At 41.2% G+C, this 27,047-nt stretch overlaps 1 protein-coding gene across 1 annotated transcript in view; it reads left to right on the forward strand.

Annotated features, from left to right (window-relative positions):
- PAPPA2 (pappalysin 2) overlaps positions 1 to 27,047 on the forward strand; it is a 272,846-nt gene that overhangs the window by 117,261 nt on the left and 128,538 nt on the right. Inside the window, exons 5-10 of the mRNA XM_055319554.1 lie at positions 7,280 to 7,573; positions 9,797 to 9,989; positions 13,389 to 13,510; positions 16,620 to 17,109; positions 20,066 to 20,194; positions 23,645 to 23,736. Of these exons, the coding sequence (XP_055175529.1) occupies positions 7,280 to 7,573; positions 9,797 to 9,989; positions 13,389 to 13,510; positions 16,620 to 17,109; positions 20,066 to 20,194; positions 23,645 to 23,736 (1,320 nt within the window). The remainder of the gene's footprint in view (positions 1 to 7,279; positions 7,574 to 9,796; positions 9,990 to 13,388; positions 13,511 to 16,619; positions 17,110 to 20,065; positions 20,195 to 23,644; positions 23,737 to 27,047) is intronic.

Raw genomic sequence — 27,047 nt, forward strand, 5'->3', positions numbered from 1 at the left:
ATCTCAGCATATACATTCAGGTATGCAAGAAATATAGCTTTTATTTATCCTTCTGTAATTGAATTTAATTTATGTTTTGAGCCCCTACTTAGCTGGACAGTAGACATTTACTATTAGCTTCTTTTGCCCAGGGCTGTATCTAACTCCAGAGATGGCTTATGAATGCCAAGGTCATAGGGGAAAGGATTAATTTTATCCTTAATTGTCAGGGATGCTGTCATATGAGATGGCCATTGTTTCTATCACAGGGTCCCACCTTCAGGGAATCTCTGGGAAGCTCTGTCTCTCTTCCTTTGTAGCCATCTTCTCTAGACCAAGGACTCTTACTCAGGAATCCATTACTGGAATAAGGCAGATCCCCCTGCTATCGGATCACATGTACCTATTTTAAATCCTTTTACTGGGGTATTGAAATACAGAATACAGTGCACTTCATCTGGACCCACCACCATCTGTATATTCCCATTATTTCCCTTTTATCTCTTTTCTCTTCCTCCAGCTTAGAAGAAATTGTTCCAGGCTAAGATGTGATGATGGCATTGGTAATGTGAGGCAAGGATCACTGCCTTTCATTCACCTAACATGCTAGCTAAACCCTGCATCTCCTTAGGGCCCAAATGGCATGGCAAATGACTTTGGAAATCTCAAAGTCAGAAAATGGCTTCATTTTTTTGCTTTTCACTTCATCTTGTACCTCCTAGTGAGCTAATGGGTGAATACAGAAGAACCTGGCTTCTGAATTGGCAATGGGGTAATGGGGCAGGAGCCACTGGGATAAAATGTGAGTATTTTCAAAATGTTGCCCTCCATTCACACTATTGCTTCAAAGTTTCCCCTGAGTAGGCACTCCTGGATTTTGTCATCAGTTCCTAGGCAGCCTTGTTGGACAGGTGTTGGGGAGGTGAATGAAGGTAGTATCTGGTAGTTTCTTAGAGTGAAGATTGAGGAATGAAGATAATGATGAAAACATATATTGGCATGTCTTTCTTCTACTTCCTGTTTCAATGTAGCAAGTAAAAGCAGAGAACATAAAGAAAGGGATTCAATTGTAGGGAAGGGAATCTCATCCCCCCCATTCTACCACTATATTTAATCCCTTATTTGTGTTTTAGTTTTATTCTCTAAGATGAGGAGAAACAAAAATGAACAGTGGTTTTGAGTATAAGAAATGATAATTATATTCTCTATAACTAGAGAAGTTGGAGGAAAATATTATTATTAGCATTACAGGAAAAAAAGGTGTCTTGTGTAAATCTGACCTACCAGCAAGGTCTGTGAAGAATTGAACTAACAGTTCAATCTTATAAGATTTCCTTTCCATATACAATCACTAATTTTAAGCTATCACAAATAACTTTTGAATATCAGTATGATGTCTATGGATTGAATGGGTACTTCTCTGTATGTAACTCTGTCCAAGTCTTGTCTGTCTTCTGGGTGCCCATGGGTTTCAGGAGCAGAATAACATGGAAATAAAATGTGAGCAGCCTAAGGGCAAATCAGAGCTCCTCATGTAGAGGTGTTTGTCTCCTTTGCCTAACAATGCCTGGTTTCACTCTGGAAAGTCTGCCCTGTTTGTGGTCAGACCCTAGCCTTCCCATTTTCCTGATGAACGAAGATGGTAAGGAGGAAGCCAACCAGGGATGGGGGCAAATGAGCCTGTGTGGCCAGGCTATATTATATAATTATAGTAATATTGACAAATGGTCTAGTACACATTTGGGGTTACTTTATTCCAGAAAACAAGCTAAATAATTATTTGTCTACATCACTGTTTCAATCTCCATAATAACCCTTTGAGGTAGGAACTCTCATATTACCATGAAACAGATCAGTAAATAGCCTTGAGGGCTTTTAAGGAATATTCCCAAGGATAAGGATCAATAAATTTCCAGTGAGTGTCCACAGCCAAAGAAGGAGCCCATGTCACTTCAAAGGTCATCTTGTGTGAGAGGCTTCTGTGAAGTTCTGTAAGGACCCACTGTAACCACTCAGACTCTTACTCATGCTAGTAATGGAAATGGAAGAAAGTGTGGGGCATAGGTATCAGCATCAAAAGGTATTGCTGCTTTGTTTGGATATTAAAATAGAATAGGAACTGGAAAGTAGCATTTTGTACTATTTTTTTTTATTATTCCTATTAAGTTACTCCTGGAAAAGAATTGCACATTTCCCTCAGTAGGTGGGAATTCATCACAGTTCCTCAGAACCTCCTTGGTCAGACCCAAATAATAGAGAGGGCAGGAGGGGGGTTGTTATTCTGGAGGCTCCATTTTTACTTATTTTTTTTTATCAGGTCTTATTCCTTCTTAATGAAAAGAAGTTCTCACATTCTTCTTTTTGGATTTTTGGCAGCAAGTCTTTATGCTTCACTCAGGCTTTGAGGTGAATGTGTGTGTGTGTGTGTGTGTGTGTGTGTGTGTGTGTGATTTTTATTAAAACGTTAAAGAACTTTTATAAACTAAACCATGAAATAAATTAATGTTTCTCCTCTCCTACCCACATGGGTATATAAGTATGTGTGTGATTAAAACCCACTCCCTTAATAATTTCACAAGTTTGTTTAGTTGGAATAAAGAGTGATTAGAAGAACCTCATGGGACCCCATGCACATGGGAGAGGAAGGGGAGGGAGTGAGGACCAGCAGGCAGTGAATCTGGATCACTTGAAATTCTTGTAGATCTAAGGGTAGAATGCCTGCGTCTGCTCTTGTCCAGCATTTCCCTTCCCTTCAGGCTCTTGAGAGGTGGGGGTCATGGAATACAAGTTACAGGGCCAGGGGATGACAGTCCACGATAATACAAGTTTTTCTTCACATGATATTTATGATCATCTCACACAGTCCAAAATGTTAGCTTTTAAAGGCAGAGGATGAAAATAGGAAGGAATCTTAGGTATAAGCCTGGCTACCACCCTTTTCTTGCAGATAACCTAGGGAAAGGTGAAATAGCAGAGCCAAAGTCGTACAGCTAGTTAGGGTCAAGACCATGTTCCAAGTTCCTTAAGTTCCACTCCAGTGTGATTCCATAATCACTTGGGCTCTAGCCAGAAGAATTACTATAAGAGGACCTTAGGCTTTTTCCTCAACATGTATTAGTGTACAGAGACTACTTACTTCTAAAATAGAACATACAAAATTCTATCTAACACACACATAGCAACTAAGCTCATTAGTCTGTGTTCCATACAATGATTTGGAGGCAAAAATCCCATCTTCCTGGAAAAAAATATTGAACAGTAAGCGTGTTAAAGGTTTATGTTTTTAATTAAAACTTAAGTGCTATGTGGTTAAATCTATATTCTCCTGTTTGGGGAATGTACATTAAGAGTGCTATGGAAGAAAAGCCAACTGTCATTGGTGTGGAGGAGATTTGCTGGATGTGTTGAGGACTTGAATTTTTATTCTTCTTCATCTCCTTATACATGAGGTGGTTTACTGAAAGAGAATATCCTAGATTTGGAAATATCTCATTTGGGGTTGAGGTACAAACTTCTGTATCTTCCTATTTTTGCCATCCCTTCTCCCCTAATCTTATTTCTGTTCAGCTGTAACCCCTTTCTTCTACCACTGGAGGAGATCCCAAGAGATCTTGGGATGGACCGACCATACCAACGGGTAGAAAATGACTATTGATTGGGAGCTTTCTTTGTTCTTGTTAGTGTTCCATGAATTGTGCTCTAAGGAATCTAGTATTCCATATATCAAAAGGTATTCTACCTCAAACAGAATCTGTGTTCAAATAAGTTTGGGAAGTAAAGGGTTAAACAGAACTGCTGTAGGGCTTTTGAGGGCAGATTCCCAGGGAGGTGTAAATCTGCAGGAGGTGGGTGTACTTAACCATGGGATACCACAGGGTTTAGGAAGAACTCAGTGTGGATAGTTCAACTTTATAGGTGAATTGTAGCCTTTCAAAGTCCTGTTTCTGTCACATTGGTTTTTTGAATCCAAACCTTGCTTAGAGGTGGGGGAAGGAAAGGAGGAGAGAAAGAGGTTAAGTCTGTAGGGGGTAGGAGTGTGGTGGAGGAAGCTGTAAGGCAGTGAAGGCATTTACAAACCCTGTGCTCTTAGAGCACCTTTGCTGATATGAATGAAGGAGAGCTGAGAGCATCCTGGTGTATGAATGATGATGATTCCTACTGCAACAGAGGTAAGCATGAAGGAGTCTGCATCTTGAAATGTGGAAATACTGTATTTTGCTGTCTTTATTCAAATACTGGGCATGCTGGCTGTTACTGAAATCTCTTTTTAAATTACTTTATGTTGACATAATGATGCATAAATGAAAGAAATATACAGGAAATAATTTTATATTAGGAAAAAAAGGTTAATGTTGGAGAATAAGAACTTTTACTGAAAGTAATAGAAATGATAAACAAGGGAGATAAGAGTGGTTTAGCTCTGTTTTAGAGGTGAGAGTGGGCATATTTCAGGACGGGTCTTGGCATGCTTTGGTTAATATCAGCATGTCTGAGTAGACAGTAGAAGCTGGGACTTGAATTTAGAAACTGCCATGTGCAGTAAGGTTGTCACTAAATGGGCAGATTGAGTTGCTCATTGCAGAAACCAGTGGGCATGGCACCACATATCCTATGATTCTGTTCTGCACATAAAATCATTTATGTAGTTATCTATAGGGCATCACCTAGAATTCAAGAATGAGACATAATCCTTGGTATACAATCTTGTGAAAGAAAGGCAGGACTATTCATTTGGAGGAACTGTTATACTCAGTAGACTATTGATAGAGGGAGGACTCAGATAGGATGAATGAAGCAAGTCTGGGGAATTGGGATCAGACCTGAGACAGAAAGGCAGGGGCAGCCTGGAAACACAACCAGAGTGTTGGTCCAGAGCTATTGACATGACCTGTTTCAGGTCCTAGAGATTAGGATGAGACCTGATACTGACAATTTTTGGAGATGAAGAAAGAAGGTCAAGTGATTTTAAACATGGGAAGAGGAGGGAAGCAGGGATTGGGAATCTGGGATTGGAAAGATGGGATTGGGAAACTAGACACGGAGAAGTTGGGGCACTTGGAGTCTTTAGCCTTTCCTTTTGTGAGATTAAAATGTTACCATGACTTTCATCAAAACCCAGATTGGATCCAATGAACTCTTCTCTGAAACACCTCCCTTGGTGTTGTCAGAGAGATTTTGGGGAGCTAGGTGGGAAGGGCATATACCTATAGGGCCTCTGACATTCTGAATTGCACGGTAGTTTATTTGGATTTGTCTTTTGTCTCAATGGTTGTTGGCTCCTTTTGGGTAGGGGTTATGAAATCAGAAGAAGAACACACAACTGTCATTTATTAAATTCCAATGGTGTGTCAAAGGCTTTAGAAATCACAAAAACCAAGAAGTAGGTGCCGCCATCTCCACTTTACAGAAAATAAAACTAATATTCCAGAAGGTCAAATAGCTATTCAAGGACTCAGAGCTGATAGTGGAGAACCAGGATTCAGACCCAGACTTCTTGGCTCTAAACACTGTGTGCTTTCACCCAGATCAATGGCTCTCAACTGGAGAAGTCTCAAAAGATACTGAGGTGTATATCCTCCTCTTTGAATATTTGAATTCATTTCATCTGGGCTAGCATTTGGTCATCTGTGTTTTTTGTTTTTGCTTCTGCATATAATCTTATTTCTTTGAAATGAATTAATTATAATTTAAAAACATAGATTGAGGAACATCCATTCTCTTTTCCATAATTGTACCAATTTACATTTCTACCAACAGTGTAATAGATTTTTAATTTTTTTGTTTTATTTTATTTTAATTCCAGTACAGTTAATATACAGTGTTATATTAGTTTCAGCTGTATAATACGGTGATTAAACAATTCCATACATCATCCAGTGCTCATTGCAGTAAGTGCCTTCCTTAATCTCCATCACATATTTATTTCATCCATCCCTACCTCTCCTCTGGTAACCAACAGATTTGTTCTCTATAGTTAAGAGTCCGTTTCTTGGCTTATCTCCCTCTCTTTTTTTTGTCCTTTGCTCATTTTTTTCCTTAAGTTCCATGTATGAGTGAAATCATATGAGATTTGCCTTTTTCTGACTGACCTATTTCACTTAGCATTATACTCCCTAGCTGCCTTCATGTCATTGCAAATGGCAAGATTTCATTCTTTTTAAAGGCTGAATAATATTCCATTGTAAATATATGTATATGCTATCTCTTCTTTATTCATTCATCTATCAATGGACACTTAGGCTACCATAATTTAGCTAAGATAGATCATGCTGCTATAAACATCAGGGTGCACATGTCCCTTTGAATTAGTATTTCTGTATGTTGGGGGTAAATACCCAGTGATACGATTCCTGAATAGTGGAGTAGTTCTATTTTTAACTTTCTAAGGACACTCCATACTGTTTGTCTGCACCAGTTTGCATTCCCACCAACAGTGCAAGAGGGTTCTAGTTTCTCCACATCCTTACCAATAGTCACTGTTTCTTGTGTTTTTTATTTTAGCCATTCTGACAGGTGTGAGGTGATACCTAAGTTTCTAAGTTTTGATTTGCATTTCCCTGATGATGAGTGATGTTGAGCATCTTTTCATGTATCTGTTGGTCATCTGGATGTCTTCTTTGGATAAATGTTTGGTCATTTCTTCTGCCCATTTTTAAATTGGATTATTTGGTTTTGGTGTTGATTTGTATAAGTTCTTCATATATTTTGGATATTAATGCTTTATCAGATATGTCATTTGCAAATATCTTCTACCATTCAGTAGGTTATCTTTTAATTTTATTGATTGCTTCCTCCACTATGCAGAAGCTTTTTATTTTGATGTAGTCCCAATAGTTTATTTTTGCTTTCATTTCCCTTGCCTTGGGAGACCTATCTAGAAAAATGTTGCTACTGCCAATGTCAGAGATATTACTGCTTGTGCTCTCTTCTATGATTTTTATAGTTTTAGGTCTCACATTTATGTATTTAGGACATTTGTGTTTTTTAACTTCACTAGGTGAAGTTAATATGTAGCCAGGTCTGAGAATCCTAGCCCTCTGTCATGTCATGTTGTCTTTATTGCTATCCCTGTTTTCTAGTACAGCACTCATCTATGTTGGAGGTTCTAGACATGTTTATTGATTAGTTTAGAGGGTGTTTGTGACCAAATGGAAGAGCAGGGACTGGATGCCACTAGAAGTTATAAAGTGTTCCCTTAGAGGCTGAAATGAACACGATGTTTACCAGAAGACATAATTAAGGACCAGAGGGCTGCTATTCATTACATGCTTAGAGATGTTTTCCAAACCTTCCGTTGCAGGTGGCGTTGTCCTCAACCCAGCCTATTACGGCATGCCTGGCCATACCAACATTATGATCCATGAGGTGGGACATGTCCTGGGACTCTACCATGTCTTCAAAGGGGTCAGTGAGAGGGAATCCTGTGATGACCCCTGTAGGGAGACAGTGCCATCCATGGATACGGGGGACCTCTGTGCCGACACTGCCCCTACTCCCAAGAGTAAGCTGTGCCAGGACCCAGAGCCTACCAATGATACCTGTGGCTTCACCCACTTCCCAGGGGCTCCATTCAGTAACTACATGAGCTATACAGGTACCACAACAGTCTCGATGTGAATATTTTCTATTAAGATTATATGAGGGGCCCTTTGTGGCTGGGGTGGGGCATGGAGGTGTGGGAGGTAGAGAGGCCTATGCAGTCATTCATACCAGGACGCTGAAGTGTATTTATCATGGTATGTTCTTTTTTCTTGTATCTTTGAAGAACTTAAAGAATTATGAAGATATTAAGGGGTCTTGTGGACTGGAATCTCTGCTAGAGTTCAAAAGAAAAATACAGTTTTATCTTGGATAGTTTATTTTATTTTTTAAAAATATTTTATTTATTTATTCATGAGACAGAGAGAGAGAGAGAGAGAGAGAGGCAGAGACAAAGGCAGAGGGAGAGCAGGCTCTCCTAGGGGAGCCCAATGCAAGACTTGATCCCAGGACTCCAGGATCCTGACTTGAGCGGAAGGCAGATACTCAACACTGAGCCACCCAGGCATCCCTTATCTTGGAATGTTTAAAAAGGGGACAAAACCAAAAGGTCTCCTGAGATTCCTTTGACCTTTAGAACTTGGTTATTCTTGTTCTTGCCCATGTTCTTAGGCATTCATGTTGAAGCAGACTCCAACAGTGATGGGGAAGAAATTTCTGAGTTAAGGTGGCTCTGTGCTGTTTTTAAGTTGGTCAAGAAGGTGGACCTGGTTAATTTTAAGCTCAAGCTTAGGATTCCTTTTTATTTTGTTATTTTTTTAAGGTATCATATTTGTTTCTTCCAACCTTTGCCAAGGGCTGGGACACCTGAGTGACTCAGCGGTTGGGCATCTGCCTTCAGCTCAGGGCGTGATTCCAGAGACCCAGGATCGAGTCCCACATTGGGCTCCCTGCATGGAGCCTGCTTCTCCCTCTGCCTTAGTCTCTGCCTCGCTCTATCTCTGTGTCTCTCATGAATAAATAAATAAAATCTTTAAAAAAAAAAAAAAAACAACTCCAAAACACTAGCCAAGGGCTGATTCTTAGATTGCCTACAAAAAAAAAAAAAAAAAAAAAAGATCCTGTCTGATTTAAAAAAATGGTACTACTTTCCTGGCTCTGAGAACAACCCTATTACACTGGTCGTTATCCTGGATTATGCCTCTTCCTTGTCCTCTTTTACCTTCCTCATTTCTGGCAAAAAGTAGTACTAATCATAGTCTCTTGATAAGGGACTCAAATTTATCTCTAAAAGTAAGGACTGATTTGATTTGATGATTATTCTAGGGAGAAGGAAAGAGATGATTTTTCTGTAAGGTCCAAGGACTTGTTTGGTGATAAATTCTAGGACTAGCCAAAACAAAACAAAACAAACAAAAAAACCCCTCAAAAACCAAAAAAACAAAAACCCCAAAACCAATAAAACACAAGACCTTGGTTATGCCTCAATCTGAAGGGAAGAAAAGAGTGATGAGCTGGTCCCATTGTGACTTATCAATATATTTCCATCCATGTCTCATTTTGGTATCTAATTCAGGTGCATTGAATTCATAAGGACTAGCATCCCAGTGGCCCTTGCCAGGGGAGACCAGACAATGGGGTGTAGAGGACAGAGCTCTTTAATTACTAGCTTTGAAGTGGGCAGAGAAAACATCTAAGAAATAGGGGACAGTGTTTGACTGGTGTGCTTTCATTTAAAAAGGCTCTGAATCTAGGATAACTCCTTTTCCAGGTTTATGAAAATTGTGTCTAACAGGGAAATGTGGCAGGCTCCAAAAATAAGGTCGGGACCTCCATTCCCAGTTGTACTGCATCCTTAATGTTTTGGCTCACTCTTTTTTTGAGCATCTCCACTGAATCCTCCCTAACCTTGGCAGAGTCACTGGGCATAAAGCAGGTGTCTGCAACTCCAGAAAAGTTCATGAATAAAAAGGCCATATGCTGAAACACTGCCATCTTGTGGTTTCCTGAATAAGTAACCACCAGTTCTGAGCAATCTACCCCGGGGTGTGAGTCTCACTCTGGCTCAGCCCTATAGCCAGGTAATGGTACTGCTTTAGGGATAAGCAAGCGCTATTCTCTGCCTTCTCTTTGCCCTTGCAACTTAGATACTCACCGGAACAGAATGCATTTATTCATTTGACAAGACTTTATGGAAGCCAGTAAGTGTGAGGCATTGTGTTGGGTGCTAGTAACTTAGGGTGCAAGCAAGGCAGACTTCAACCCTGCCTTGGTGGTCTTTGCAGGTTTAGACCTATATCTTTCTGTTTCTTCCTTTTTTAAAATTTTATCTCCACAGATGATGACTGCACCGACAGCTTCACCCCTAACCAAGTGGCCCGGATGCATTGCTATTTGGATCTTGTGTATCAGCAGTGGACTCAAAGTCAGAAGCCCACCCCCATTCCCATCCCACCCATGGTCATCGGGCAGACCCACACATCCCTCACCATCCACTGGCTTCCTCCAATTAGTGGGGTTGTGTATGACAGGTGAGAGAGGCGCTTGCCACAGACGAGCTGCTCTGTGTTCTCTGTGGCATTTCTTATGCACAAGGGGAAGAGCGTGAAGTGAGGGGAGCCCCAGTTTGGAATGATAAACAGGTACACCGCTGCTCAGGGCTGCCCTGCCATCCTGCTCAGCCCTCACCTCCTTAGCAGAGCTCAAAGGGCTCTCGAGTAAGCCCATGGCTCATCGCATGTGCTCACTCCTTGGTGAGGGGCCTGTCATGTGTTTCCTTCAGAATGTCCTATCTGGCAGGCTTCTAGGAGCCATGAAGAGGTGGCATTTGCTACCTGTCCAGGTCAGTCATTGCTGCCTGGTGTGAGAGTGGAGCAGAGCCTTGCTACTTGCACAGTGGTGTTGGGGGAAGGAGGTAAGGTGCGTTCCTTCAGGCAGTTCTGGGCAGGGTGGGGTGGGGTGGCAGGCTATGCACAGGGCCTTCACCAGCTTCTGTGGTGTTTCTAATGCCTTCTCTTCTTCCTGTTGTACCTGGTAACTCTCCTGCTTATGGCTACTACTCTGTGGAACCAACATTATCTGTGTATTTTCGGACGCCTGATACGTTTTTTGTTTGTTTGTTTGTTTTTTGTTTTTTTGTTTTAAGGGAATCATTCTATCTAAAACAAGCTTTTCTTTACTCTTTGTGTATTGGTATAAATGAATACTGGGGAAAGTTTTGTAAAAAGGGGAGAAGATAGGAAAAGCATTTCATCTGACAGTTGGTGGGAGGATGGGGGAATGTGGTTTATCCAAGCAGGGCCAGAACTCCATCCCTGTGGCCCGTGCAGGCTCTCCACTTTGAAGCTCCACTGTATTTTAGATAACAACAGCAGCTCTTGTATATGGGGCCGCCTTTGTGGGAAGTGCTGGGCCAGATATGTTCCCTGAAGCTGTGTTATTCAGTGCTTGAGGTAAGCACACACAACTCCGGCTGTGATTGAGAAATCCAAAGCACAGAAACATAGACGGTAGCAAGCCCAAGACCCCACAACTGAGTAGAGGTGAATGTGGGGCATCCACTGAAATTTCAGAAATGGGAAACCTAGAATAAATTATTTCTTTGCATTTCGAGCTTTCGTGTTCAGCAGGCAGGTAACCCCTCTTCTAAGTGTCATACTTCCCTACTGGGTATCAGGCCCCAGCCATGGAGCTGGATGTCCCTGGAGCATGTTTTCATGTCCTACATCTTTCCTGAAAGCCTGGGAGAGAAGACAGGGGAACACAGGGATGGGAGGAAGCAAGTGAATAATTTTTCAAAGTGGTGCTCCCAGCCTTCTGGATCTTGGTACCTGTCCTCAATACCCGACATACACTTAATGCGCAGCATCGCTTAGAACTTAACAATCCTAGAAAGCAGTTTTGATTGTCATCAGCGCCCAAGCTTTCATAGGCTCCATCTGTGAGTCAACAAATGTGATGTTGTGATGTGTTTAAGAATCTTCTTCCTGCAAGTGTGACCCTGTGTGGCTCTGGTCAGACTGGCTGAACAGTAAGTCTTCTGTGGGCATGTGCAGACTGGAGTTTTATATCAGTTTATGTAACACATGTAAACAATTTAATCTTTCAATTCTCCTTCTGGTACAAACGTTACGATAAAGCAGACATCAGTACTGGCATGCTGCAAGTCTGTTGGCAGAAAAGGCTGTAATTTGCTTCCTTTTCTCAGCTAGGTGGGCCACAGTATGGAGGCCTCCCAGCGTGTGTGTCAGGGAGACTCACGTCACGTACCCAGCGATTTGAGTCATGCTTAGAGTTATGTTTACTCCTCCCCAGTAGGTGTTTGGAATTCTTATGTCAGAGAGGAGCCCAACCACGCACTCAGCAGCGGCCCTGGAGAGGCCAAGTACATCAAGGAAATGTGGTTTGGAGTTGTGTCCACACTAGAAGTGGGTGCTGACCAGAGTCAGAGGTTGGAGTTAACTGCACCTTTTCATTGCCAAAGTACTGGACGCTTGATGGTTTGGGGGAGCTTGCTCAAAGGAATTAAGGAACTTGCTGTGACCTTAGGCAATTGACTTAATCTCTCTGAGCCTGAGTGTCCTCATTTGTAACCACAGAGTTCTTGTAGGGATTAGAAATGATTTATGAAAAGCACCTAGTTACACAATGCCAGACATATAAGGTGCTGAGAAATGGGAACTGGGAAAAAAAGGGAGCTGGTAACATAATTATTACCTCTATTTAACAAGTATATTATTTTTTTAGTGTATTATAAGATACTCATTTTTTCTCTCTCTGTGAGAGGGCTTGACTTGATGTCTTCATTTTCAGATGCATCATTCACAATTGGGCTTCTAAAAACATTCTACATATCAGAGATGAGCCTCATCAAGTGATGTCCCTTGTTATTTAGTGGTTAAAGGGCTCTTTGTATGCTGTGCTAATAGTCTCAGGGATGCCCATGAAACAAGCTCTCACAGAGGAATTGCTGAGGCCAGTCCCTGTGTTAACTGCTGGGCATAGAAAGAATAGAGCTTGGTCTGGACCTGCACACAGGCAAAGGAGAGAATGGGAGTGGGATTTTCAATACCACAGAGCAATGCCTGAAGACAGGAGCCAGAGGCTGCAGTGGGTGCATAGAGGATAGTGTGCCTGCCATGCAGAGGAGTAAAACTAAGTGCCACTACAAAGGTTATACTTAAATAGGCTCTGAGGGATGAGTAAGAGTTTGCTAAGCAGAGAGACTTGAAAAGGCTATTTGTCAGGAGAGAAAAGAGCATGTTTCAGCGAGCTGTGAGAAGGGTTTGATGTCTCTGAGGAATGGTGATTAGTTCATTGTGCTGGGAACATAAATTCATAGACAAGCTCAAATAAGTAAGGCTGGAGTTAGCTAGTGAAGAAACTTGGATCATAGTAAGAAATTTGGATGTATTCCCCATAGGTGATGAAGAGCCAAGGGGCATCACATTTCATACAACTTTTATTTTATATATATAATTTAAAGTAGGGAGTTTAAAACATAAGACCACATATAGCTAATAAGTCTACTCTTAAAATTGCTGTCTGTTTTAGTTGGGGGAACATGAGGGGCCTTTGGATGACTTACTGAAAATCAGCCTAGTAAGGAGTTTTGTGTTGAAAGATTCAGATTATAATTATTTTGTGTTGAATGTTCCTAGGATAGAAGCTGCCCACTTTCATCTCCACAGGCTGCCTTTATGACTTAGTTAAATTCTTCTGCTTCATAACCTTGAGATTTTCATGTCACTGCGAATTTTTAAAAGATGAGGTCTATACAAGAGGGAAATGAGTTGAGAAATAGCTGTTCCCAGGTCCCCTAGGGCCTTTCTACCTATCACCACTCCCCACCACTAGAGGCCTTCCGAATTTCATGAACCCTGTTCATCTTACTGCTTCTCCTTACTTCTCCTCCCCCTTTATCTTTCCAGGGTCCCAGGCAGTGTGTGTGGTGCCTGCACTGAAGATGGAACGTTCCATCAGTATGTACACACAGCTTCCTCCCGGCGTGTGTGTGACTCCTCAGGTTACTGGACTCCAGAGGAGGCTGTGGGTAAAGGACCAGAGTTTTTTTTGTTTATACTTACTGGCTGCTGAGAATGGGGGTGGGAGTAAAGGGTGGAATGGTGGCACGGTGAGAAAGAATTGTTGTGTGTGTGTGTGTGTGTGTGTGTGTGTGTGTGTATGACAGAAAGAGGGAGAGGGAGAGGGAGAGGGAGAGGGAGAGGGAGAGGAGAGAGAGAGAGAGAGAATTTGCTGGATATCTCCAGGGGCCTGGAAAAGACTCTGCCTGGTACCCTTGTATGTCCCACATGTGATTAGCATGGAGGCCCAATGGCTGTGGTGAAGCAGAGGTCAGCATAGAGGACAGAGGGATGGAGAAGACAGCCGAGTTCAGGGGGTGGCTTCAGGGTGAGAGTTCAGACCTTCAGTGTTACACCCACCTACCAGCCCATGGAGCAGCCTTGCCACATAACAATGTAAGCTGATCTCTATCGGAAGAGTAATAGAGAACACATTGCAGGGAACGCTGATGCACACACAGCCCAAACTGGTCTGGATGGGGGTGGGGTGGACTAGGTGTTCCAGACTCATCGTTCTCATTTACGTTATTTTATGAGTCTCTTAATCATGAGTACTGGTTGTGCTTTGGATGTGATCTTAGTTAGGCTCTAGAAGGGGGAAAATGTTTTTAGCTGTCCCTTTCCCTGCTCCTCACCCTACTTCTCATTTAATATTCCCTCATATGTATATCAAGGCTTCTAGAACAAATTGTAGCTGAATGTCATTCCGGTTCAAGTCCAGAAAATACTGTTGATGAGTTTTAGTACCTTCTGTTGAATGGCTTAGTTTCTTCCATCACCACCATCTTTAATGTTTACCTAGTTACCATCTTTTTCTCGTATTTATTAAGATCCTAAAAACTACTTAGATGCGTTGGACACAGTCCTATTTGAGTTAGTTTGCAGTCCTGACTCTGACCAAAAAAAGGGAGGACATTGGTTTTAGAGTCAACAGTGTCTATAAAATGTCCCCTTGAGCTCCCACTTACTCAAATGACAAGAGCCTAAAGGAGAAATTGGGAGAGAGACAATGTACTTGATTTTGATTGACCAGATGGAACTTTTTTTCAAATGAGAGTTTTCAAGGAAGAATGGAAAATGACTATAAAATTCACATTGGTATTATGTTGGACTCATGTAGAGGTCGACATTTCATAAAATGCCATTTCTGTGGCAAACAAATTGCCTTGTGCTAGTTTTAATGCCCATTCAACTCCCTGGCCCTGCACCTCTCTTTTTAATTCTTGGCAAAATTTAAAGTTATGTGGTAGAGGTGAAAGGAATTAGAAGTTCTGGGTTCTAATTCTTGTATCTTGAGGCAAACCAGTCAACATCCTAGGCCTCTGCTTCATGTCTTAATGTGAGATTGTGATAAAAACTTTCTGAGACAGCACCACAGTAGAGTTGGCTTCCAAGGGTTTTTACTCTAGTTTTGGAGATGACTATTGGAAAATACTGCTAAGAAATACTAGTCTTCCTTTGCTTTGGAAAGATGGAGAACCTAGTCATTTAAAATATACACAATGAAAATGATTGAATCCCCAGCAGAGTGTGCACAAACACATAGATTTACAGATATGGTCAACATATGCTTAATGACACTTAATTAACACCAACTACTTTCTAAAATGCTATGAGGAATAGGAAATTGAACCAGACACATTCCCTGCATAAATATCATCTTTCTGGAGAGAACTTCCCTATCTCTATAATCCAAAAGAGTCCCTAGCCCCACCCCATCATTCTCTAGTCTTTTATCCTTCTTCATTTTTCTTTAAAGATGCCATTACCACGTTATCTATTTAGTTTTGTATCTATCACCCTACCATAAGCATTATAATGGTGGGACCTTTATCTTTCTTGTTTGCTACCCTATATCCAATACCTAGGTCAGTGCTAGGTGCGAAAGAGTTACACAGTCAAGTTTTGTTGAACGGATGAATATAAATAAATGAATAGATTCACAGTATAGGCAGATGATAAGGCCAGATGTAATACACATATACACAGGTACCCGCACATTTGAACTTGTTTCCTCTGGGCTTTGAAACATTCTTTATTTTCCAAATTCGAAAGGGCTAAATAATTCTACTTTTGCAAATGTAGTTTGCAAATGTTCCTAGGGAACATTTGTATAGATCTTCTATACTAACCTAGTAAGCCATGGGTTAAATAGTGCTTATTTCATAAGTGAGGAAATCAAGGCTTTATAAAGACTTGCCAAGGTCACACAGTATAATGGCACACCGATTAGAGTGTAACTCTGCTGATTCCTAATTCAGCACTTCTTTCTCAAATTCCCCTTATGTGGTATGAAAGAAGACCACTTATATATATTTCTGCGGAATTGACCTTAATATAGTTGCAATATTTGATTTTTTACCATCCCATTTTTACTTAGCTACTGAGTGTCGATTCCCCCTGACCCCCGCTCAAGAATACATGTCTCTATTTTCTACCTGCAGTTTCCTCTGTGCAGTGACCTAACTGCTCACACATACCTGAACAGGGAAATTTCAACATATGGTTTTAAAATTTGGATAACAATCAGTTGGAAGGACTGCTAAGATCACTTAGGGAATTAAAAGAGTTGTACCAAGAGCCTAGTTAAATAGAACACAGTGACACACTGAAACCAACATTGGCCTTATGAATAAGTAAAACGGGGTTTCAGAAGCATGAGTTTATCATAAATTATTGACAAACTAAATAGAAATAATTCTCCTCTGCTCAAGGACTCTTGAAGGACATGGCCTACCTTCTCTTGCAGCAGCCTCATGTTTCCACAAGGGATCTGGGCCACTTCATTCTCTCTCTCTCTCTTTTTTTTTTTTCCACTCCATTCTCAATGCCTTGCTGGACTTCTCTTGTTAAAGGCATCATGTGGAGGGGCTATGGAGCATATACATAGTACTTTTACATCATTATAACTTTGTCCTCAGTAGTCCTTAAGATCTAGCCCACTAAGTTGACCAACTTCTGTAGGCATTAGCTCAAAGCTCTCTGCCTCATTCTTCTTTCTGGTGGCTCATATGAGCTACTCATTTTCAGACTTAATGGCAGCTCCTAATGTATCTTTCTTTCTTTGCTCTCCTCCAGGGCCTCCAGATGTGGACCAGCCTTGTGAGCCAAGCTTGCAGGCCTGGAGTCCAGAGCTCCACCTGTACCACATGAACATGACGGTGCCCTGCCCTGCGGAAGGCTGTAGCTTGGAGCTGCTCTTCCAGCACCCAGTCCAAGCTGACACCCTTACCCTCTGGGTCACCTACCTCTCCATGGACTCCTCCCAGGCACTTTTTGACACAGAGATCTTGCTGGAACACCAGGATTCTGTGCACCTGGGCCCCTTAGATACTTTCTGTGACACCCCACTCACTATCAAATTGCATGTTGATGGGAAGGTCTCGGGGGTGAAGGTCTACACCTTTGATGAGCGGATGGAAATTGATGCAGCTCTGCTGACTTCCCAGCCCCATAGTCCCTTGTGTTCTGGATGCAGGCCTGTGAAGTACCAGGTTCTTCGTGAGCCCCCATTTGCCAATGGCTTACCCATGGTGGTGACAAATCCTCACAGGAAGTTCATGGATGTGTAAGTTAGGCAGTAGAGCTCTTTAAACCATGGGGCTTCCTGGGGTTCTGGGAGTGGATTATGCTTTCCCTTTTCTCACTTTTTTTCATTCTGACATGCCTTTAGTTAGAGAAATGTTCAGAATCTCAGAGAAGATTTTTTATTCTAAGGCAGCATATCTGAGATGAAGAAAAATATTCCCCAGAAAGGGGCCAGTGGGTGTTCTGACTCATGTTGCCATCATTAGGATTATGGAAAAAAAAAGAGGTTCTTACATGAGTGCTTTTGCTGGACTGAAAATATTTGCCACAAATAAGTTGGTCATAGTCCATTTCTATCTGATGAAACAGTTTAAATTTTGATTCCTGATTCCTTGCTGTAACTTTTGGATAATCTGCCACAGCTCCTCTAACATTTGAAGATTGTAGTTGAGTCTTCTGTAGCTATGCAAGGAAGCCAAGACTCCTGCAGACACTTCTTCATTTTGAGACTCATTCCTTTTGTGTGTTTCACACTTCCCTCCTTTTCTCCTGCCTCTTTCCCTCTCTCTCTTCCAACCCTCCTCTTTCTCTTTCTTTCTTCTGTTCCTTCCCCATGTTGTGAATTCTGCTGTGTTCTTGACTCTGTGTGCTTGGTGGTGGGGATACAGACTAAGGTAAGATCACTGGCTCCAAAGAGTTCCAGGTGTAACATAGGAGGTTGGTATCCCCAAAAACAAATTACTCCCACTTCAAAAGTTTCAGAGACTGCCCTGAGGGCACAACTTGGGGTAAGACGGAAGTTTTATTGGCAGGACAATATTAGTTTTTGCTGCATTGGAAATCATCACAAAATGAAGTGGGTTAAACTGACAAACGCTTTTTTTTTTTTTTAATGATTCTGTGGACTGGCTAGGTGCTCTCATCTGGACTGATATGGCCAGGGCAAGCTCATGTACACACTAGGGTACATGGCTGGAGTGACTGGGAAGATGAAGGCTTCTTTCCAGATGACTTCTCATTCCCTGATAGGCTTCACACCAACGCCCTTCTTGGATCTTCCAGGGTGGGCTTGTTCTGGTTCCTGTAGTGGTGGCCGGGCTCCAGCAGCAGGGAGGGCATTACCTTACTCATGATGATGTTCCACTAGCCAAAGCAAGTCACGCAGCCGATTCCCGATTGAATGGGTAGCAAAATGGACTCCATCTCTTGATGGGAGGAGCAGCAAAGTCACATTGCCGAGGGGCGTGAAACCAGGGAGTCTACCGCAGCAACACGCAAGTAGAGGACATTGTTCACCTTGAGCTTTACTACATTTTTCTTTTCATACTTGCTTTCTGCACTAGATCTAGAAGACAATGAAATGGATGCAAAGCTAATGCAAGTGAAAGGAGAGATCACAGGACAGATTTAAAAGTAAAAATTAGTTTTCAAGCTTCTCTAATAAGGCAGTTATAATGATATTTGGCATCTAACATGCTATCCACATATCACTCAGACACATACACACACAGAATATTTAAGGTCAATAATATCTCATGTTATGGATGAGAAAACTAAGGGTTAACCTTAATTTGGTTAACAGTGCTAGTCGTGGAGGACACAAGATTAAAATCCAATTTCCTTTTATAAACCCAGATCACTGAAGGTTGAAGCTGCCTGCTGCTAAGTTTTCTCCACAAGAAGTGTCAACACATTTTGACACTACTGTCCAATCCTTTCCCAGCCACAGGGCAGTGTAAGACTTTTGTGTGTGGCTGGATGAGAAGTCTATAGAAACCACCCTGCAGAGGGAAGCCATCAGAACTGATTGGGATATAAAATTTGTTTTACTTTTGAAATAATCTGGCACTCTTGTGAAAAGATTGCTTTCCAAAAGAAAGCTGATATGGAAACATGAAAGTCTTTAATTAATATTTAGGTATCTTTCCTATTAAAATAACAAAAGCCAGTACAGAGATTTTTGAAGATGTTTTTGAAGCCCCATGATATTTCCCATTTGCTGGTTGCAGCATCAAGCAAGAGGGGTGCAGGCTTTGTGGCTGAGTTGAAGAATCTGTTGAAGAAGAGAGGATGGGAGCAGGAGATTTCTTGTGGCCGTCAGGGCAGTCCCCGAAACCCTTTGAGATCCTGTCCTTCTAAGTCACCTCCATTCTAACTTGACTTTGCCGATTGTTTTCCAATAAGGGCAGGCAGGCACCAGATGAGGGGAAGGGGACAGAATCTGTTTTTGGCCACAGCAGCTCCCCTCTTGAGCCCCTGACCCCACCTAAATGTCCACTCTTCCCTGCTCTCCACCTGATCAGTACACTTGGGTTCTCAAGGGAGTCTGATAAACTCCTTCCACCTCTAATGTCAACCAGTAAAACTCCACTCCTGGCACTGATGCATTTTGGCAGCCTTAGAGGTGGGGAACACTCTAACCTATTTCCAGCTATAGGATTTCTGGCACCCCACCCCAAAATGATGGTGGAAGATGTTCTCACCTCCTTCTGGGAGAGCATTCATCCTTCCCTCTAAGTTCTTTAAGGTAAGAATTCTCTTGAGAGACAAGAAAACTGTGATCCGCAGACCCAGGAAGGGCTTTGCTGTGCCCAAACCCTGAAGCTTTCCTCTTCAGTTTCTTTGATTACTTCAAAGATACAGAAGACCAGTTTTCCAATCACTACTTGTTGTTCTTTTTAACACAATAAAGGTATACTTGACATGCAGTCCTCCTAGATTGTTCAGGACTATTCATTAGTTCAGTGGTACTTCAGTCAGTATTTATGGCACAATCACTCCGGGGAATGTACTAGGAACACGGAGACCAATAGGCTTTCAGACATTTTGCTGCTGTGTCAGACTGTGCCCTGATCTTTGTTTCACAATACATGGCATATGTTTAACATTTATGTTCCCCATAAATATCTTTTAAACTCCTGCAAGCCATCTGCAAAGGACCCAGGGCAACATCTCGCTTTCTGGATGTGGTGCTCATGGCTCATTGGTTTCCACAGGGAGGTCACACCTGGGCAGATGTATCGATACCAAGTTCAAGCTGTAGCTGGAACAGAACTAGGAGAAGCTTCACCTCCGCTGAACCACATCCATGGAGCTCCTTATTGTGGAGATGGGAAGGTGTCGGGGTGAGTATCAGGTGCATGGGAATGTGTGAGCAAGAATGCCCTGCCCTGCTCTGACCAGGAGTGTTAATCTTGAGTTTTAGTTTGACTTGTTCAGGAAATTGGGAGGCATTGTGTGATTCTAGCATTAAACAAAATCTAGGACCATGTAGTGATCTTGAGAGGTCACGCACATCTTAGTTAAGGAGAAGCTCACTTTTATTTAGAGCTCACCACAGAGTATTGAGATATTGGGGCTGATTCAGGGTAGGGGGCAGCTCTTAAAGTTTCAGAGAACAACAACTGCTGGGCAGTGATTGAGGGAAGGAGTTTATAGGGGAGAAGGTTGTCAAATGATGATAAGGACGATAGGAGAGCATCTTTTGGATCAGTAGCCTATCTTATGCTACTAACACTGTGTGACCTGAGGAAAGCCAATATAGCTTTCTGAGCTTCACTGGCTCATGTGGCCCCTGGAAGACCTGACTGTGATGGAATTTACATCCATTTTGTAAAACCACCAAGGTAAAGATGAAATCACTACTTTGGCTTTTGAACATACCATGTTCCCTTTTTCTGTTGCCCTTTGTGCTATCAGCCTAGGTGACTAATTCACTCTGGTTTATCTGGGACTTTCCCAAATCTAGCCCTGAAAACTCCCATGTCCCACCAGTCACCCTATACTCATCTATCCTGAATGCTCGTCTCTCCTAATACATTAGTTATATAGAGCTGTGGGGATAGGAGGCTGGATGGCCAGGCATGCTGATTATCTTCGATTCTGCATCCTAATAAGATGGCATACTTTTGATTTCCCAGACTAGGTCAAAGTACATAGTATCCTGAAGCCCCAATAGAAAGAATTCTGTAGCCTTTCTTGGGATTCTCCTCTATCACTTAACAATCAATAAACACTGCTGAGTCTCTTGATCTTCTAAGATTTTTAACTCGTGGTTTAAGCCAAACCTTGTTAACACCCAGACCTGGCTAGTTGGCTTCCAACTTCTCCCTAACGCAGGCTCGGCTTTCCAGCCCCCTCATTCAGTTGGGGGTGCCTCCCAGGCACACAGAATAACTCTGGCTGCTGTTGGTGCTGTCTTTGCTCCAGTTGCCTCATTCTAAGTCTACAAGCTGCCACTTACAGTGTCTGTGGGGATTGGTTACCATTACTACCCAGCCAGAGCCCTCCTTGAGCAAAACACTCTGCCCCATGTTACAGTATCTCTTACAGCACTTCTCTGTTGGTGGCTTCCTTGAGGCCCCAGGATGCCATCTCGCTTGGAGGTCTGGGGCAGCAAAGGCTGAAGAGCTGTCTTCCTAAGTTTCTCTAGCACGTTTTCTCCTGTGCCTTGAAACAGCTTCACTTGAAGCAGCAGCTGCTTGGCTACTGGGCCTCACAAGATTCCTCCTTCAAGCACTCCTTTATACTTCTGCCTGTATTCCCTCTCTGCAAAGTGCCATACTTGGTTCTGCCATCCAGTGGGAAGGGATCTATGAATTGCAGCTTTGCTCAGCTGGAGGCCCTCCATTATACATACAAAGAGAGATATGAATTGTTTAATCCACTGTTTTAAACTTGAGAAACATATAGATTCAATCTAAGGGAATCTCAAATCCCGAAGAAGTCATGCTGAGACTCTAGTTTTAATAATTTTTTTTGTCATGTTGGGTAACACTATAATAAGACTATCAAAACAAACATGGTAGGAGACCCTGAACTGGGGAGTTAAGTTCACGAGGAAGTGATCATCTCAATCTGTCCAGTGTGGGATGTCTCTGCCACATGTGCTGTCAGGCCTTTGAAATGTGGCAAGTGCAGCTAAGAAACTGAATTTTATTTAATTTTAAGTAATTTAAATTCAATTTAAAAACTTGATTCAGTTATCAGAAAACTTTTAAGTATTTTTGGAACAACTTGGGTAGGTGAATCTAAATACAGATCAAGTGTTTAAGCTCATGTGTTGTAAGTGAAAAAACACATCAGGTTTCTTTTTTTTTCACAGCACTTTTCAAAGATGTAGGATGCATAAAAAAGAATGTGACATGCTTCACTAATAATTTTTATACTGATTACATACTAAAATAACAATATTTTAGATGCGTTGGGTTAGATGAAATGTATTATTAAAACTAACTTCACCTGTTTTTTTTTAAATGTGACTACTAGAAAATTTAAAATGATATGCATTGCTCTCATGTTTCTACTGGGCAACTGTGCATGAGATAATATAAAACATGCTTATATTTGCTGTTAAGATTATCTTCAAAATAAAAATGAATTTGAAGTATCCTTAATTTCTTCACTCATGTTTTTCATATCTCTGTTATCTTCTCTCCATTTACATCCTACCATTTAAAATATTATTATGTAATTACATTTATAGCATGCTTTTAATTCATTTTAAAGCATCTTCATATGTAATTACTTAATCTTTACTCCATCCCTGTGAAGAGGTATACTTTAAACAGTGGTTAGAGCTATTAGTATTTCCTAGGTCTTTATCTACTTGAGTTAAAATATGTGTCCATTTTGGACATGGTGCAATGTCAAGAAGAAAAAAATGGTAACCATAAACCCATTTTTTAAAAGATTTGTTTATTTGAGAGAGAGAAAGAGAGAGTGCTCGAGTGTGAGCAGTGGAAGGGGAGAAGGAGAGGGAGAGGGTCTCCAGCAAACTCTCTGCTGAGCATGAAATCCAACCCAGGGCTTGTTCCCATGACCCAGAGATCAAGACCTGAGGTGAAATCAAGAGTCAGATGCTCAACCAACTGGGCCACTCCAACCCTCAATCCATTTTACATCAGCCACATCTATTATTGATTTTGTTCCCATAACATGCTTCCTATAGTCCTTGGTCTAAAGTGACTCTCTCACCCCAATCCGATTAGTCATCAGCTGTGTCAGGATTTGAGGTTCAAAACAAAACAATGACCATTTTCTTCTCCCACTATTCATTTCTCTCCTGCAATATGTGATAGCTGCCACCACGTAGTGGTAGGGAGTGAGGACCAGAAATGAGCCTTAGTTTTGCTCAGGACTGAGACCAAGCAGCAATCAGGCTCCTGATTCCTTGGTATATAAAACAGGAGCTACAAAACCCTAACTTCAACAACCACCACATCTAGATAGAATAAAGCAGTGAAAACAGTAAACATGAATAGAAAACAAAATCCCGCATAGACAGGTAGCTTTATCCTCACCAAAGCAGCTCACTCATCGTAGGGCTGGTATGTGTTTTCTACCTTAATGCCATCTACCAGAAACACTGGCAGGACCCTCATGAATCTCCTAGATGTTTCTGAGTCATGAGCTACTTCTTCTGTAAAAGCATTTTTTTTTAACTCTTGCTTTTCTCCAACTTGTACTTCTTAATATACAATTGGGAATTTTAAGAATTTAAAATAATGGTAACTAAACAAGACAAATTATTTCATATATGTATGCATATAAGAATGTATATTTTTTCCTTCCAGGAGCCTGGGAGAAGAGTGTGATGATGGGAACCTTCTGAGCGGAGATGGCTGCTCAAGGGCTTGCCAGCTAGAGGAAGGCTTCCACTGTGCAGGTGCATTGAGGAGCGCCCTCTAGGCTTAGGTCCTGTTTCTGCAGGTGTCTCTGTGTCTTCTTTCCATGAGCTTTTGATATCCTATAAACACATAGTGGGATGCTAATCACACAATGATGTTTGATGTGTCTACACAATCGTAGAAGTTCCACATAAAAAATCAGCATAGGAAGCATTCGAAGCCAAAGGGAGTGCAAGGTATCTCTTGGTGGCTGTGTTTAATAGATAAGATCATGACAGATGACAGAGGGTCCTAACACTGCTTAATCCTGGAAAATCACTAGTAATAAATTATCACTAGGTGGCTTTGCCTTTAGATTCTTGTCACACAGGAAAGCTGTCCAGAACACTTCTCCCAATTCTGGTTAAAGACATCATCAGTAGGCTTCTTACATGTAGATTGTTTTTTTAATTACCATCTGCATACATTGCAGTGTTTCTGTGGAACATAACCATTCGCCAAAGTTATTTTAAAGAGCAGTGCATTGAAAAAGATTTTAATGCCTCTAAATCTCAAGGTAAAATAGGATGGGATTATAATTATATATAATTTATTAAGGTGTTAAATACTATATGTAGCACACAAAGGCCCTATCTAGAGCAGAATCATAAAATTATAGAATCTTAGTAGTCTTCTATCCATCCATCTGATAAAACATATTTAGTACTTGCCATGTACCATGAGTCTGAAAGACACCCTGATCCCTTCACATGTACAGTCTACCAGCGATTTGGAGTCTAGCTTCCTTCCCATATAGAAATTTCTTCTGCCAATTCTTGAGAGAGGGGCTTCTAGCTTCTGCTTACATACTTCTAGCAATGAAGGACATATGTTGAAATGCACAATTCTACTTAAAAATGGTTTTATCTGTTATAAAATTCTTCCCTTCTTTTCTAGTTTGGAAATTGAGGCTTAAATCATTGTAGTGACTCATCCACGGGCATACAACAAAGCTCTGCAAGGCCAGCCCTGGAGCTCAGCTTCCTAATGCTTAATCAAGCGCTTTTTCCTTGCTATGAAACTACAGAGGATAATTCTTTTCCCTGTTTTATTTGACTACCATTCAGATATTTGAAATGCCTCCCCATTATTCTCCTTTCCAATACAAACATCCCCTCGTGTGATTAGGTTTCCAGACCCTTTCCTATTTACCCTAACCTGGCATGTTTCGTGTGGTCAATGCCCAAAAAGGAATTCAATACTCCAGATGTGGTCTGGCTGTACAGAATGCAGTGAACTGATTAACTCCCCTCCTCTGTACACAAGTATTTGTTAATGCTACCTCTGTTTGCACTGAGTTGTTGTTGTTTTGCTAACATAATGGACTCATGTTGAATATACACACATATACATGCACACATATATTCTCCAAATGCTGTGTTTTCTCCAGTATATCTCAAGCCTCATTTAACTTAAGAGCACACCTTGCTTTGTTTCTAACACATTTGATTCCATTAAATTTGGCTCATATTTCCTTAGCCTCCAAATCCAGTAAGACTATATCTAAATTATTTTAATTTTACAGGATAAGACTAAAATGACCTATTCCACAGTTAGACCTCTGTTTCATTGTATAATAAGCTACTAATACGCTAAATATATATTTCATTATTTCTCAAAAGATTAGAAGGGTGTCTGTGTGGCTCAGTCAGTTAAGCATCTGACTCTTGATTTTGGCTTAGGTCATGACCTCAGGGTTGTAAGATCAAGTCCCTCACTGGGCTCCACCCTCAGCAGGGAGTCTCCTTCTCTCTCTCTCCCTCACCCCTTGTGCCTCCCCTAGCTCATGTATGCCCTCTCTCTCTCTCTAAAACAAATAAGTAAACTTAAAAAAAAATTAGGTTTGAAGGAAACTTTGGGAAATGTGTTGTAAAAGTTGTCTGTTATTTTTAGATGAATGTGAAAAAACAGAGGCAAAAATTTTAAGTCCATGGTACAAAAACAAATAGAAGAAGCAAGAAGAAATATTCATGTTTATAGAGAAACAAAAAATATATATCCACATTATAAAATATATGTATATATATACATGCAAACACATATAAAACACACATATTTATTTACATGTATATATACATGTATGTGCATATGTATAAGAGAGAGAAAAAAGTCATTCCAAATACATATATATTAACTTTAGGGAAATGATTTGGGAAGGCCACAGGTCTGATGGACTGTAGGAGTTTAAAACCCAAAATAGGCTTAGAACCAAGTCCTAGGATCTTCGGCTTATTCTTGGCAAGTAGAGACAGATTTATACCACGGAAGCATCTTAGGCTGGAAGAAATTATGAAGGAAAATAATTAGTAGCTACATGTTGATGAGCCACAGAAAAATTGCTTCAACATCGCTGCGGTATTGTGAAGAAAGAAAAATAACAAGAATGGTATAGTAATAGTACATTTTAGTAATGACAGTACTGAATATGTACCTATATGTTGATTGACTTTCAAATCTTGCTATTATTTTATGTCCTATTATTTTAAGTAGGGGTAAGTACTATGAAGGTTAATTATCCTACATCACAGTAGGACTTAATAGTGGGTTTCTGACTGCACCTTAGCTTTCCAGCCTTGAAGAAAGCTAGTTACATATCTATAGTTGGTGCTGTTCACTTAGGAGGAGTTAGCCTCTGAGCACATGTGGGACTTGTCCAGGGAATATCAGCTCACTTCCCAGTACTCCAGCAGGTTTGTGTGTAGACTCATGCCTCACTTGATTGCTCTTGAAGACAGTGCCTCTGCCTCAGCTTGATAGAGACCCTACCGAACCTGCCTTCAGTGGACCTGGCTCAAATCCAAGTGCTATTGCTTATGTATCAAGGGACCTTTCACAAAATGTTTCCCATGTGTGACACAAGCAAAAAATGCACCCCCCACATGGTTGTTGTTAAGACTAAAGGAAAGAAGACCTTGGAATGAGCCTTGGAAACCCAGGGCCGATATTGTCTGTTTCAGAGCAGTGGCACAGTTAATTGAAGAAACAGTTCAGCCACAAAGAGTAATTGGAAGCAAATCCCTCAAGTACATTTTGGGATATCTGGGTGGCTCAGTGGTTGAGCATCTGCCTTTGGCTCTGGGCATGATCCCAGGGACCCGGGATCGAGTTCCACATCAGGCTCCCTGCAGGGAGCCTGCTTCTTCCTCTGCCTATGTCTCTGCCTCTCTCTGTGTATCTTTCATGAACAAATAAATATAATCTTAAAAAAGGTACTTCAATATTTCAAAGACCATGAGGGGGATCCAGGTGCCTAACATGTCATACTGTTTCTTTAATTTCTCTTTCTTCTTTTACCCACTGTTCTTTTATC

This window comes from Nyctereutes procyonoides, unplaced genomic scaffold, assembly GCF_905146905.1.
Source record: "Nyctereutes procyonoides isolate TBG_1078 unplaced genomic scaffold, NYPRO_anot_genome, whole genome shotgun sequence".
Lineage (NCBI taxonomy): Eukaryota > Metazoa > Chordata > Mammalia > Carnivora > Canidae > Nyctereutes > Nyctereutes procyonoides.